Below are 13,658 nucleotides of genomic sequence, written 5' to 3'. Positions count from 1 at the left end.
AATTCTTAATTTTAATATAGTTTCATATATCAATTTTTATTCTATTATTAGTTCTTTCTGTGTTCTATTTTAAGAAATCATTTCCTATTCCAAGGTAAAAAGATATTTTTCTTTTTATTTTTAAATTACAGTTTATTTTCAGTATTATTTTGTGTTAGTTTTAGGTGTACAGCATCATGGTTAGACAGTCATATACTTTAAAAAGTGTTCCCCTCCTATATTTATCTAAAATCTTTATTATCTTTTCATATTTAGATCTACAGTCTGTCATCTCAGTTTATTTTTATAGTATAACTTAAAGATGATTTTATGTCAGTTTCCCACTAGATTATGTTAGTATCCTCAGAACAGGAGTCATGTCTTTTCTTCTGTTACTCTCCCAGCCAACCCCCACTTGCCCTCAGCACACAGTACAGGCACATAGTAAATAGTTCACAGGTCTGGCTTTTGGCACAGTGACGGACACATGGTGTTTGTTAAATAAATGTTTGCTGTTTTAATGAATACATATACTTTTTTAAAAATATATTTCTTTACTGATTTCAGAGAGGAAGTGAGGAGAGAGAGATAGAAACATCAATGATGAGAGAGAATCATTGATCGGCTGCTTCTTGCACGCCCCCTACTGGGGATCGAGCCTGCAACCCAGACATGTGCCCTTGGCCAGAATCGAACCTGGAACCTTTCAGTCCGAAGGCTGAAGCTCTATCCACTGGGCCAAGCCGGCTAGGGCAATACATACACATTTTAAAAACTCTATGTTAATTGCTATAGGGCCACCTCACCTCAAGTAGTCCCCCCTTTTATTCTCTTTATATGTTCCTGTTTACTATTCCATATCACTATCACCAGCTGAAATTTATCTGATTTGTTTACTTTTTATTATTTGTTTTATCCCAGTAGAAGATACGTTCCCTGAGTGTGGGGATCTCATTTATCTTGTTAACCTCTTCTCCACTGTCTAAGCATGCCTTCTACCAAACAGATACCCAGTAAATCTAGGCTCAAAGGCATGAATGACGCTACCTGTGATAGGCATGGAACCCATTGCTTCAAGAAGCCGTACTTGGAGTATTGGGTACATTTTAAATGTTTTGCCTTCCATTTCAGGCGAAGTCACTTGCAACTCCTGTGACAGAAAAGCAGGGACATCAGTGGAAAGAGTCAGACCCTGTGATAGTTGGAATTGGCGAGGAGGTAAGCTTGCTCCTGCATGTTTTTCCCACATGGCTGTTTCATTGTGGCTTTGAGCCTTGGCGTGTCCCAGGAGTCTGTGCTGTCAGTGAGCCCAGTAGCGGTGACGTGACCGCTGTGCCATTCGCACTAAGAAGTCTCCTTGGGTGTGGCTTCTGCAGATCGCGCACTTTCAGAAGGAGCTGGAAGAGTTGAAAGCTCGAACTGCGAAAGCCTGTTTCCAAGTGGGCACCTCTGAGGAGATGAAGATGCTGCGGACAGAATCGGATGACCTGCACGGCTTTCTTTTGGAGATTAAAGACACCACCGAGGTTCGTGTTTACGGGCGGTCTTCCGAAGTTGATTGCACTTTTAGCAGCTGTGCTCCTCGTACTTCATGGCTGTGTATGCTTTTTCTTCAAGGACCACAGTGTTGTTTCTTGTGTGTGTGTCGTTCACGGGGGAATGCCCAAGTTCAGATTCTACCTTTAGCACTTAATAAACTAGATGACTTTGGGCAAGTTAATCTAGCTGCTCTGTTTTAGTTTTCTCATGGGAAGTGGAATGATAACAGTTTCTACCCTATTGACACGTACAAGGCACTCCATAAAAGTTGCCAGTTGTTAGTTTAAGTAGTATTTGAAAATTTACTTTCAAATGTTTGAAAGGGGAAGTTCTCCGGGGTGTTAGCAGTGACTGTCTTCGGTAAGATTACAGCTACTGTTAATACTTATTCTCTGAATTTTCGATCCTTAGAACTGGTTTCTTTCTTCTTTTTTAAAAAAATAGACTTTTATTGATTTCAGAGAAGAAGGGAGAGTGAGAGAGATAGAAATATCAATGATAGCCCAAGCCGGTTTGGCTCAGTGAATAGAGCGTCGGCCTGTGGACTGAGGGGTCCCAGGTTCGATTCCAGTCAAGGGCATGTACCTTGGTTGCGGGCACATCCCCAGTGGGGGGCGTGCAGGAGGCAGCTGATCGATGTTTCTCTCTCATCGATGTTTCTAACTCTCTATCCCTCTCTCTTCCTCCCTGTAAAAAATCAATAAAATATATTTTTTAAAAAAAGAAATATTGCCGAAACCGGTTTGGCTCAGTGGATAGAGCGTCAGCCTGCGGACTGAAAGGTCCCAGGTTTGATTCCGGTCAAGGGCATGTACCTGGGTTGCGGGCACATCCCCAGTAGGAGATGTGCAGGAGGCAGCTGATTGGTGTTTCTCTCTCATCGATGTTTCTAACTCTCTGTCTCTCTCCCTTCCTCTCTTTAAAAAATCAATAAAATATATTAAAAAAAAAAAAAAAAAAAAAGAAATATCAACGATAAGACTTATTGATTGGCTGCCTCCTGCACGCCCCCTACTGGGGATCGAACTGTGACCTCTTGGTTCATAGGTCTACATTCAATCACCCAGCCATGCCAGCCGAGCAGAAACGGTTTCTTAATGAGAAAGAAAAATAATTTTTAAATGAACATTGGTAGACTAAAAAAGAGAAAAAAGAAAATTAAAAAAAAATAAATAGCCCCAGTCAGTTTGGATCAGTGGTTGGAGCATCAGCCCATGGACTGAAGGATCCGGGTTTGATTCTGGTTAAGGGCACATACTTCTGTTACAGGCTCGATCCCTCGCCCTGGTCAGGGCACATGTGGGAGGCAACTAATCAGTATATCTCTTTCACATCGATGTTTCTCTCTCCCTTTCACACTCTCTAAAAATCAATGGAGAAAAAAATCCTCGGAAGAGGATTAACAACACAAAATTACAAGGAAAAGAAAGAACATTGGTATCTTTCTCTAAGCAGTGAAATTCTTTTTTTGCATGACTATTAACTGTATTCAGTGTTCACCATGTTAACTATTTGAGAAGTACCACCTTCCTTGATCCAGAACAGAAAGGTTAATTTCTTAGAAATACCACTTTTTGTATCAGTACATTCTATTCCTTTCGTAGTCTCTTCATGGAGATATAAGCGCCCTGAAAACAACTCTACTTGAGGGCTTCGCTGGTGTTGAAGAAGCCAGGGAACAGAGTGCGAGGAACCGTGACTCGGGGTACCGGCACTTGCTCTACAGGAGACCCCTGGACCCCAGGAGTGAGGCGCAGCTCCAGGTAGGAGCCAGCAGAGCGCTGGCAGCAGGGCCTCGCCGTTCTCCTCGAAGCCTGGGTTCGGGCGACTGTCTTACGAATTGGCTCACTTCCTGTGAATAATTTACCTGTTCCTCATAGACTTCCTTAACTGATAGAGAAGATGGGACTTCCACGTAATGCTTTTTGGATTAAACAAAAATGCAATTCTTAACTAAACCCTCAGCTTGGTAGAAAGTATGCTGTTGAAAAAGATACATTGAGAAATCAAGTCATGAATAATAACTATTAAAGTAGCAACTACTCATTGAGCACCAGGTGCTCTGCGGGTGTTTTTTACACATAATTTCTAGTCTTTAAAACCAGCTGCTCTGTAAGACTCGAGTTTCCGATCCCAGTGTACAGATGGGGACGGTGAGCCTTAGAGGCGAGGGAGCCTGCCCAAGGCAGTGGTGGTGGTAGGAGTGGAACCAGAATCAAGACCTCCTCTTGCCCGGGTGCTTTCCTGTGTGCCATAATTTAGCAGCGCTACTTTTCTCATTAATTGCTAATTAATTATTCTTATTCTCTATCTTTGTGAGATCTGGTTTTTGTTTTCATCTTTCAATTTATTCCAAACTGTTGTACCATCAGCTTGGTGGGGGATCATCCCCAGTTCCTTGCATTTGCCTAGAATCCCTGTAGAAGTGGGGTACAGAGGGCAGTGCTGGTCACCCTCACCCAGCACGTGAGGGTCTATAGGGTGAGGAACCCCTTCTGCCCAGAAAACCCACCGTCCACAGGCCTCACCTGATAAACTTTCTGACAGTAGGAAAAGGAGAGACATGGTCCCTCCGCCCAGAAAGGGGAGGAGCCCTGGCTGTGTCCACAGCCCTGAGGGACCCCCAGATACTCCTCCACGGTGGACATTAACCCTCCTAGCAAGGGGGTGCTAAACACGGCCTGCACTCTTCATCTGGTCACACTTGCTTCCTACTGCCTTTTCACCTCCTGCTCTACGTCCAAACTAAAAGAAAAGCATACAGCTATTGGGAAACACTCCCATTCAAAAATAAGTCAGTTTCTCTTTTCACAGTGCTAAATAGACGATAGTAGCTAGCATGTATCAGTTCATGCCCTGTACAAAAATGTCCCGGAAGTACCAACGTCTCACCACTAGTAGGCGCTGGAGCCTGGACAGTTTGGCTCATAGCCTGTGCTCTTGACCACACACTGCAGCGTGCAGCCCCTGCAGCTGGCTGAGTGGCAGCGGGGAAGATGAGCACACAGACGCAGTGTGAGTATGTTCCTGTGGGATTACAGGCGGGGGAGCAGCGAGGCCACAGAGAAGAAGTGTTTCTGGTGGGCCGCAAAAGAAGCGTGGGTGTTCTGAGAGAGGAAGTCGGGAGAGCACTCGGGAGCTAATGCCCGGAGATCTCGTTGCGCCCGAGTGTTCAGAGAAAGGGCCCCCCCAGCCAGGTGTTGGCTGAAATTTACATTTGATGCTGAGGTTACTGCCACTCCCTGGAGCCAGCTTGACTCTCTTTCAACAACATTTCCTCTTTTTCAGTTGGGACACATACCCTTATCCAAGGATAATTTTAAGCTACGTTTAAACACAGATGCAGAGAGCTTTCCCTGTGTATGCATTGTTTTCATTTGCTTACACATTTAATGGACTGTTTCATTTTTATTGTTGATTTTTGAAAGTCAACTTGTATAGCATGAAGGTTAACACTGGATCAAAATTTAAAGAAAATTATTGCAGGCCTAAAATAAGTTAATAGATAAGAATTTTAATGTACTTTCTAGTGTTGATGCTATTTTTTTTGTTTGTTTTGGCGAAATGAAATTTTCTCAATTGGTGAGATGACTTCTGTGTTCTGAATAAATTGGTTCAGAATTACTTTCAGCACTGTTTTGTAGGATAATTTTGTCTGTAGTACAGTTAATTTCATGGGTGGGGGAGCAAAACCTAAATGGATGCCCTGTCGGAGTACCAGAGTGCAGCGGAAAATTCCTAGGCCAGGCTGAGTTACTTCAGAGGAACTGAAAAATGAGAACTAAGCAAGAACTTTTGTTCCCTCGAGGCCCTGGACTGACACCCTTTCTGTTTCTTTTTCTTTACACCACCTCTCTGTCACACCCTCAGAAAGGTTGAGTTTCTGGATTTCATTTGGCTTGTAATGTTCTGATGATTATGTTAAAACCTAGTATGTGTTCTTTGTTCTTTATGGTTCTCAATATAAAAATAATTGAAAATTATTTTGATTGTTTTGATACATCTTTCTCCAAGCTACTGGAAAATGGAGTCATTTTTTTTTTTTCTTGTAGGAAATTCGGCGCCTTCATCAGTATGTGAAGTTTGCTGTCCAAGATGTGAATGATGTTCTAGACTTGGAGTGGGATCAGCATCTGGAACAAAAGAGAAAACAAAAGTAAGCGAGGTCCCATCCCCCACTGGTGGCAGGAAATAGTGCTGCCACCTTTTCAAAAGATTTAGGAACATGGATAAAAACCCTGAAATGTTCATTCTCATCAACCCTGTCTTTCTGCTCCCAGATATTTGTTCTGCAGACACAGTAGCAGTGCTCACAACAGGGTGCATCAGAGAATTTATATCGCAGCTCAGCTAGCTCATGATGCAGACAAATTGGATTAACCCTGCTTACCCACGGCTTAGAGGAGGGGCTCAGAGTCTGGTCTTTTTCTCTTAATACAGACATAACCATGGACTAGCATGTTCTCCAAATACCACATTAAAGATATGTTACAGGGAGTGTACAAGATGGTGATTATATAACTACTAGAGGCCCGGTGCACGGATTTGTGTACCAGTGGGGTCCCTCGGGTTGGCCTGTGCCCTCTCGCAATCCGGGACCCCTCAGGGGATGTTGGAGAGCCGGTTTCGGCCCGATCCCCTCAGGCCAGGCCGAGGTACCCTACATGTGCACAAATTCGTGCACCAGGCCTCTAGTATGCATATAAGATCTTTGGTTAATCTCTTCCCACTCTCTCCCCTCTTCCCTTCCCTCTGAGATTCACCAGTCTGTTCCATGTTTCCATACCTGTGGTTTCCACTCCTGCATTGAGTGCCCCCTGGTGGTCAGTGTGCATCATAGCTACCGGCTAGTCAACCAATTGCTTAGGCTTTTATAAATATAGATTATTAGGTACACAATATATGTAATATGAAAAAGGTAAGACAAGCCCTAGCCAGCTTGGCTCAGTGGATAAAGTGTCAGCCTGCGGACTGAAGGGTCCCAGGTTCGATTCCAGTTAAGGGCACATGCCTGGGTTGCGGGCTTGATCCCCAGTAGGGGGTGTGCAGGAAGCTTCCGATCAGTGATTCCTTCTTGTCATTGATGTTTCTATCTCTCTCTCCTTTTCCCTTCCTCTCTGAAATCAATAAAGAAATATATATTTAAAAAAGAAAAGAAAAGAAAAAGGTAAGACAAAATACTGGGTGATCTCAACATGGAGAACTAAACATTGAGAAGAGGCTGGAAATTAATCTGACAATATTATCACAGATACAGCTGTGAGATGGGGTTAAGAGGAATTTTTTCTTTATACTCTTGTATATTCCAAGTTTAATTTTTAAGGAAACATTCCTGATTAGTGTGGCTAATTAGAAGGACGAGAGGAATGATGACAAAGGTATGACAAGGAACAGAATGCAGTACATTGTTAGAATAGTTGAGTGCCAATGAGAAATTGGGAAAACAGATCAACTCTCCACTCGTTCCATGTTGAAACACCTACACTTGGTCAGTGGATTAGCCGTGTGGGGAAGCAAACCAAGAAATGCTCTGTTTACCTGTTTATAAAGCTGTGGGATCACAGAACTTTAAGTGGGGCAGCCTGGGTGGGATGTCAGAGGCAGGGCCAGAATGTGCTTAAAATTCAGTGAGCAGAATTGAATGTGTTATATTGTACCACCTGGAGAATGGCTTTGTGTCCAACCTGAGGAATCTGCTTGGAACATAGGTAGGGGAGATAGAGGTGAGCGTTGGTCCCTCCAACACTGTGGGGAGGATTCCTCACCTGTGGCCTGGAGCACCTGGCCCTGTGGCAGTGGGGCCCCAGTGGAGATTTCACAGCTCCCTCCCTAGTCCTGAGTTCACGTTCAGCCACATGGAGGGGACGGCGTGACCAGGCAGTGTGCGTGTCCTGCTCTGCTTGACAGTTAGGTTTCTCTCTCAGAACAGGGAAGCCGGGCTTGCTTCTCCTTTATGACAGCTCTGTGGACTTACTACCTAATGTGCTTTATTTTTAATTCCCTTTATTCAGAGTTCAGATTCTTAAGTCTATGCAGTTTTCTAGCGTTTCTGATTAGGCTTTTGTATAAGCATTACCTTGTACCCTATTGATATGTGTTTTTTTTGTTTTTTTTTTAAATATATTTTATTGATTTTTTACAGAGAGGAAGGGAGAGAGATAGAGAGTTAGAAACATCGATGAGAGAGAAACATCGATCAGCTGCCTCCTTCCTGCACATCTCCCACTGGGGATATGCCCGCAACCCAGGTACATGCCCTCGACCGGAATCGAACCCGGGACCCCTCAGTCCGCAGGTCAACGCTCCATCCACTGAGCCAAACCGGTTTCGGCGATATGTGTTTTTAAATATTTATCTTGATCCCATCTGTGTGACTCAGTGGTTGAGGGTCGACCTTTGAACCAGGAGTCACAACATGGTTCGATTCCTAGTCAAGGCATATGCCCAGGTTGCAGACTCAGTCCCCAGTGGGGGGCATGCAGGAGGCATGATGATCAGCTCAATGATTCTTTCCCATCATTGATGATTCTCTCTCTCCCTCTCCCTTCCTCTTTGAAATGAAAAATATATTTTAAAATAAAAAAATTATTTTTTTTTTTGTTTGAACTAACCTGTCACCTGAAGGAAAGGGAACCGGCCCTTCCTTGTTGCAGCTCCTGGGGTGGGTGCTCCTTGCTGCTCCGGCGTGCTCTCTCCCCCACTGGTTCTTGGCAGCATGCGAAGAGATGACTGACTTCCATCGGCTTTCCTGGGCCTTTTCTTTTATTGAATGTGACTTACACACAGGACATAACACATGTCCTAAGTACGTTGCTGAATGAATCTGTCCCCTGTTGTTGACACGTCTCCCACCCTGTTGTACCCAGGGCCTCTGGGATTGTGCCAGCTGTGCCTGCAGGCCTCGTTAGGCTTTCGTCCCTTTTTTACGTTCTAGTATTTCCTGATGCTGTTTGTCCGCTAGTGATTCTGTTTTAGTCTTTTCACTGTTACAGTTGTAGTCTTCTTCTTCTGTGGGAGGTTTCCGTACTTGAACCGCTCACGTTGAATTCTTTTCTCATTGCTGTCAACAGGCGCCTGCTTGTGCCGGAGCGAGAGACGCTGTTTAACACCCTGGCCAACAACCGGGAGATCATCAACCAGCAGAGGAAGAGGTTGAACTGCCTGGTGGACAGTCTCCAGCAGCTGCGACTTTACAACCAGACTTCCCAGTGGCGCCTTCCCTCGGCGGCGCCCTCCCAGAGCAGCACTCACAGGTGTGCGGGAGAAGGGGCTCTAGCTACGTGCACTCCGTCAGTGTGGCTGAGTGAATGGATACATATTGGGGAGTACGGTGGAATCGTCTTAAAGTGGTTCAGATGTGGGTTTGCAAGTGACCGCTGTCTGTCACCTGTGTGACCCTGGTCAGGTTCCTCACCCTCTCTGATCCTCTGTTCCTTTGCTTAAAAAATGGGGATAACAATATATGCCTCCCGGGGTTGTTGGGGAGTTAAAAAATTCAGCCTAGAACGCACCCGGTCGTGCGTGTGAGGAGACCGGTGCTCAATAGATGATAGTAGACACTATGGTAGCAGTATTGTTTTTTTGAAAATTAACTGGTAGGATTAGGTTGACTTACGTGTTTCAGAGTTTAGGTTTGTCATTTTGCTTGAGTGTGGGAACTTTCAGACCCTAGCAGTTAGGCAGTTTACCCTTGACATTCCCTGGGTGGTTTTGTGTTTCACCTTTAAGCCAGATGTGTAGGTGTTCATTGCCCCTTCTGCTGAAGCTCTCAGTGCATGTGCTGGGGGTGGTGAGGGGGGTGTGTGATGTTATGGTTGCCATCTCTTTCCTTTGGATTGATTACATCGATTGGTCAGATGGCCTGTTTCTGAATGGGGGATGCTCTCATTTCTTGCGCTTATATTTAGGACAATGCACGCCCAGCCCTCAGGTTTCTCTGGTCATAGTTGGTTTCTATATGACACTATCGCACTTCAGTTTTGACAGTGACCTGGAAAGCCTGCGCAATGCTTTGTTGAAAACCACCATAGAGTCTCACACCAAACCCTTGCCGAAAGTACCAGGTAAGTGCGTTCTTCCCGGTCCTTAGCTATTGGTGTTCTTTCTTCTACTGACCAGGTTGTAAGCATTTATGGCTCATGAATTTCTTGCAGCTAAACTGTCCCCTGTGAAACAGGCACAGCTGAGGAACTTCCTGGCCAAGAGGAAGACCCCACCAGTGAGATCCACGGCGCCAGGTAGAGGAGCCGGGCCTGAACTCTTAGCACAAACCAAATAGCTGGTGTGTGTGTGGCGGGGGGTGTTTGTGTGTGTGTTTTCCTTTTGGTTCCTAGTAGGAGCTGGAGGAAATGTCCCTCGAATCTGTTGTGCATCTGAAGCTGGAGTAGGAGCTGCTCAGCCAAGCACTCGAGGGTGGTTTTGGCGTTACCTCCCTGTTTTCTGCAGTCCTCAGATTGAGTGGCAGTGCTTCCCAAGGGTTTGGGGACACTGAGCTGGCTCCACGGTTCGTAGCCTCTGCTTTAGAAAGTTGACTTCCCTGGTTTGTGTGGGGTTTGAGTAAGATTGTATTTGAAAAAAAGGCTTCTTTTTTTTAAGAAGATAGAGAAAAACCCACTGATTAGGGAATGGTGGCTAAAAACACCTACTGAAAAGAAGCCATATAACCAGTGAAAAAAACTTGTTTTTGCTATTAAATTACCTAGATAACCGTGTTATATACAGCTTCAGGCATAGTAGTGCTTTGCTTTTGTGCTTGTATCTGCTTTTCTTTTTTCTGTTTTGAGTTGAAACTGGTTTTTTTATACCAACAGCCAATTATTTTTTTGGTAATTAAAATAGGATGGAAATTTAATATTACTGTACCACCATTCATTAATTTTTCTGTAATCAAATAAAGCTAAATTAGGTAAGGTAATAGTCACAGGCAAGTGAAATCTTTTTAATCATTTCCATTTTCTAAACATATATATACCTTCTCTTAGTAGATAATTGGAAAAATGTGGAAAAATATAACGAAGAATAAGTTACTCTTATCCCTCAACCCAAGTATGTCATCAGTTATGTCATTTTGGTTTACTCTTAAATTTTTTTCTTTGTATCTATAAATTTGATTTTTTGAAAATGAGACTGGGACTGTTGCATTTATAATTTCATACTTTTATATTTTTTAATTAGAAACTTACAAACCTTTACTGTAAAACAGAAAATGACAAGTGTAAGTGAGGATGTGGGCAGATTGGGCCCCTTGTGCACCGTTAGTGGCATGTAAAGGGTGCTGCGCTAGAGAACACAGCTGGTGGCTCCTCAAAACACTAAGTAACTACCATAGGGGCCAACAAGCCACTCGTGGGTATATACCCCAAAGACTGGGGTAGGAACCCAGACAGATATTCTGTACATTCGTGTTCGTGGCAGCATTATTCACAATAGCTGAAAGTAAAAGCAAGCCAAACACCCAATGGATTGAATAGATAAGTGAAATGGGGTGTATACGTATCTTAAAAAGGAAGGAAATTCTGACATGCTACACTGTGGATGAAACTTTAGGATATTGTGCTAAGGAAAAGCCAGTCACAAAGACAAATATTGTATAAGTCTACTTCTGTGAGTAAGCAGGGCAGTCAAATTCATAGTCACAAACTAGAACGGCGGTCGCCAGAGGCTGAGGGGAAGAGCAGAATGGGGAGTTAGTTTTTAATGGGGACGGTATTTTTAGACCTAATTGATCAAAAGAATCGATAGATTTAGCTGCAAATGTCTGAGGCAGTCAGACTGAGGACCTTCTGTTGTTACCAGTTTGCATTAGGCCTGTTCTTAGAAATTATTGTGGAAAAGTGACAGCAGTGGTGCGACTTCCCCGTGATGCGAAGCTTCTCTGTTACTTTTCTGACATGTTATTACTCTGCCTGTGGGATCCGCTGAGGGCACCAGCTCTCCCACTTTCACACCAGCATTCATTCTGCCTCTCACTTCACATTTTTTTTGTTTCACAGTCAAAGTGTTCTCGTCATACATGGCTCGATATTTCAAAGCCCCATTTGAGCAGAGACCCCAAACCATCTTTATTCACATTCGACAGTAGCTGCTTCCACTTAAAATAAGTAATAATTAAGTCATTTTGCAGATTGGCTATTTGTCCACAGTGGAAATCACATAGCTCTTGGGCTGCTTCATTACTGACTTGGGTTTTGTTTGGGGCTTTGTAGCCAGCCTGTCTCGGTCAGCCTTCCTGTCTCAGAGATACTACGAAGACTTGGATGAAGCCAGCTCCACGTCATCCATCTCCCAGTCTCTGGAGAGTGAGGACACACAGGCACCCTGTAAAGATGATGATGCCGGGATCCAGGTCCCTCGCCACGCCCCCGTGGTGCGCACTCCCTCCATCCAGCCCGGTCTCTTGCCCCAGACAGCAGCTCCTTTTGCTAAATCTCACCTGAGTCATGGTCCACCTGGCGTGCTGGGAGCTTCAGGTAGGAGACAAGGAGACGGGAAACTCCCCCCCCCCTCCCCCTACCACTCCCCGTTAGGCTTTGAACTTAGGAACTGGAGCTGGGTTTTATACTGCCACACCACTGAGTTGTTGGTTCTGGCCCATTCCTGCTAATAGTTCAGAAACTTGAAGACCAGTTCAAAGGAGGTGTGTGCCCTGAGAAGCAGTTGGTGGGACATAGGAAGAAGAGGCCGAGGCCGACACTCTCACCGCTTTGCTGTGGAGTCCAGTGTGCGTTTATTTAGACAGGTCTTTTCGGGAGGAACAGCAGGAGCTATTTGCCTCCGTGCGAAGCAGCGTCCACCCTTGTGCCCTGCACATCCCAGCTCATTTCACTCCCTGCTCCTGCCATGTTCTGCCCCAGCTCGCCAGCACGTCCGTGCTCCTGCGGGGACCGGTGCTGTCAGTGTCGGGGCTGTGCTCTGAAGTGGCTTCTGACAGCAAACAAGCAGCGTGCAATAGGGATGGAGAGGTTTTATGAGAGGAGAGTGGGAAATCGGTCAGATTGATGTGTGTTGGCATAAAGGTTACATTTCCATCGGTGTCACAGGACTTGATCATGTAGAGCAGTGATTTTCAACCTGTGTGCCGCAAGAATTTGTAAAACGTCATACTTGGACTGTGACAACAGACAACACAACAATCGCTGTCTGGTGTGAATGAATCAAAATTATAGCTGTTTTTTGTCAGCTTGGCAAAAAAACGTATATTTTGGTATGCCACAGAATTTTAGTGATTATTTTATGTGTGCCATGAGATGAAACAGGCTGAAAATCGCTGGTGTAAAGTATCTGTTAGTAGAGGCCGGCAGGCAAATTGCATTGGCATCTTTGAAAGATGTGGATGCCAGCCTGCCTGTTTACTGGTACTTTCCTGTTTTTAATCTTGGTATTTTCCCTGCAATCTAACATGGAGAATTGACCGTTTTAACTTTTGTGTTTTCCTCTTCTCGGACCTACTTTGTTTTCCTTAGCGTCTACATCTGCCAGCAAAATCATCCCTCAAGGGGCCGACAGCACAATGCTCGCAACCAAAACCGTGAAGCACGGTGCGCCGGGCCCCTCCCACACCATCCCAGCTCCGCAGGCAGCTGCTGCGGCAGCACTGAGACGCCAGATGGCCAGTCAGGCGCCAGGTGAGAGTGGAGCCCACACCTGTGCAGGGGCTGGTGTGAGCTGTCTGCGTCTCGGGCTGGGGTGGCAGGTGCCAGCTAGCCCCTGGCTCTGCTGCCGTTCAGAACGAAGGCTGCTGTGCAGCCTCTCTCCTGGTGGAAAGGGTTCCCAGGAAGCAGACTTCCTGGTGGGGGAGGTGTTAGGCTGCCACAGTCAGTTAAGCAGGAAATCGGGTTTTCTGGTGAGTGTTAATCCCTGCCTTGGAACAGTGTCTGCTTTAAGCCCACAATCGGTCTTTGCAGTTAGATCACCTGGGAGCATTCAGAGGCTCTGTGGTCTCTTAGGTATCGCGCTGCCCTCTGAGGTGGGTATTAGTGTGCCCATTTTGCTTTTGAGTGATGTGACATTCAGAGAGGGAAGGTGACCCGTCTGATGAGAAGCAGAACCCAGACCCCAACCCGAGGTCTTTCCCTTGCAACACAGCTGCTGCTTGGGGCGGCAGCTGTGGCTGTTACAGGCGGGGACTCTAATGAGCACGG

At 45.2% G+C, this 13,658-nt stretch overlaps 1 protein-coding gene across 10 annotated transcripts in view; it reads left to right on the top strand.

Annotated features, from left to right (window-relative positions):
• NUP214 (nucleoporin 214) overlaps positions 1 to 13,658 on the top strand; it is an 82,914-nt gene that overhangs the window by 22,694 nt on the left and 46,562 nt on the right. For all 10 annotated transcript variants that reach the window (XR_004971107.1, XM_036329319.1, XM_036329317.1 and 7 more), the window contains 9 exons: positions 1,111 to 1,197; positions 1,356 to 1,505; positions 3,123 to 3,281; positions 5,571 to 5,674; positions 8,589 to 8,771; positions 9,496 to 9,581; positions 9,672 to 9,755; positions 11,724 to 11,987; positions 12,981 to 13,142. Coding sequence is in view for 9 of the 10 variants with exons in the window: in XM_036329319.1 (XP_036185212.1) it covers positions 1,111 to 1,197; positions 1,356 to 1,505; positions 3,123 to 3,281; positions 5,571 to 5,674; positions 8,589 to 8,771; positions 9,496 to 9,581; positions 9,672 to 9,755; positions 11,724 to 11,987; positions 12,981 to 13,142 (1,279 nt within the window). In the remaining variant the exon portion in view is untranslated. The remainder of the gene's footprint in view (positions 1 to 1,110; positions 1,198 to 1,355; positions 1,506 to 3,122; positions 3,282 to 5,570; positions 5,675 to 8,588; positions 8,772 to 9,495; positions 9,582 to 9,671; positions 9,756 to 11,723; positions 11,988 to 12,980; positions 13,143 to 13,658) is intronic.

The sequence above is a fragment of the Myotis myotis genome, unplaced genomic scaffold (assembly GCF_014108235.1).
Source record: "Myotis myotis isolate mMyoMyo1 unplaced genomic scaffold, mMyoMyo1.p scaffold_m19_p_12, whole genome shotgun sequence".
NCBI classification, from domain to species: domain Eukaryota; kingdom Metazoa; phylum Chordata; class Mammalia; order Chiroptera; family Vespertilionidae; genus Myotis; species Myotis myotis.
The sequence above is the reverse complement of the archived record's forward strand: the minus strand, read 5'-3'. Positions and strand labels throughout refer to the sequence as shown.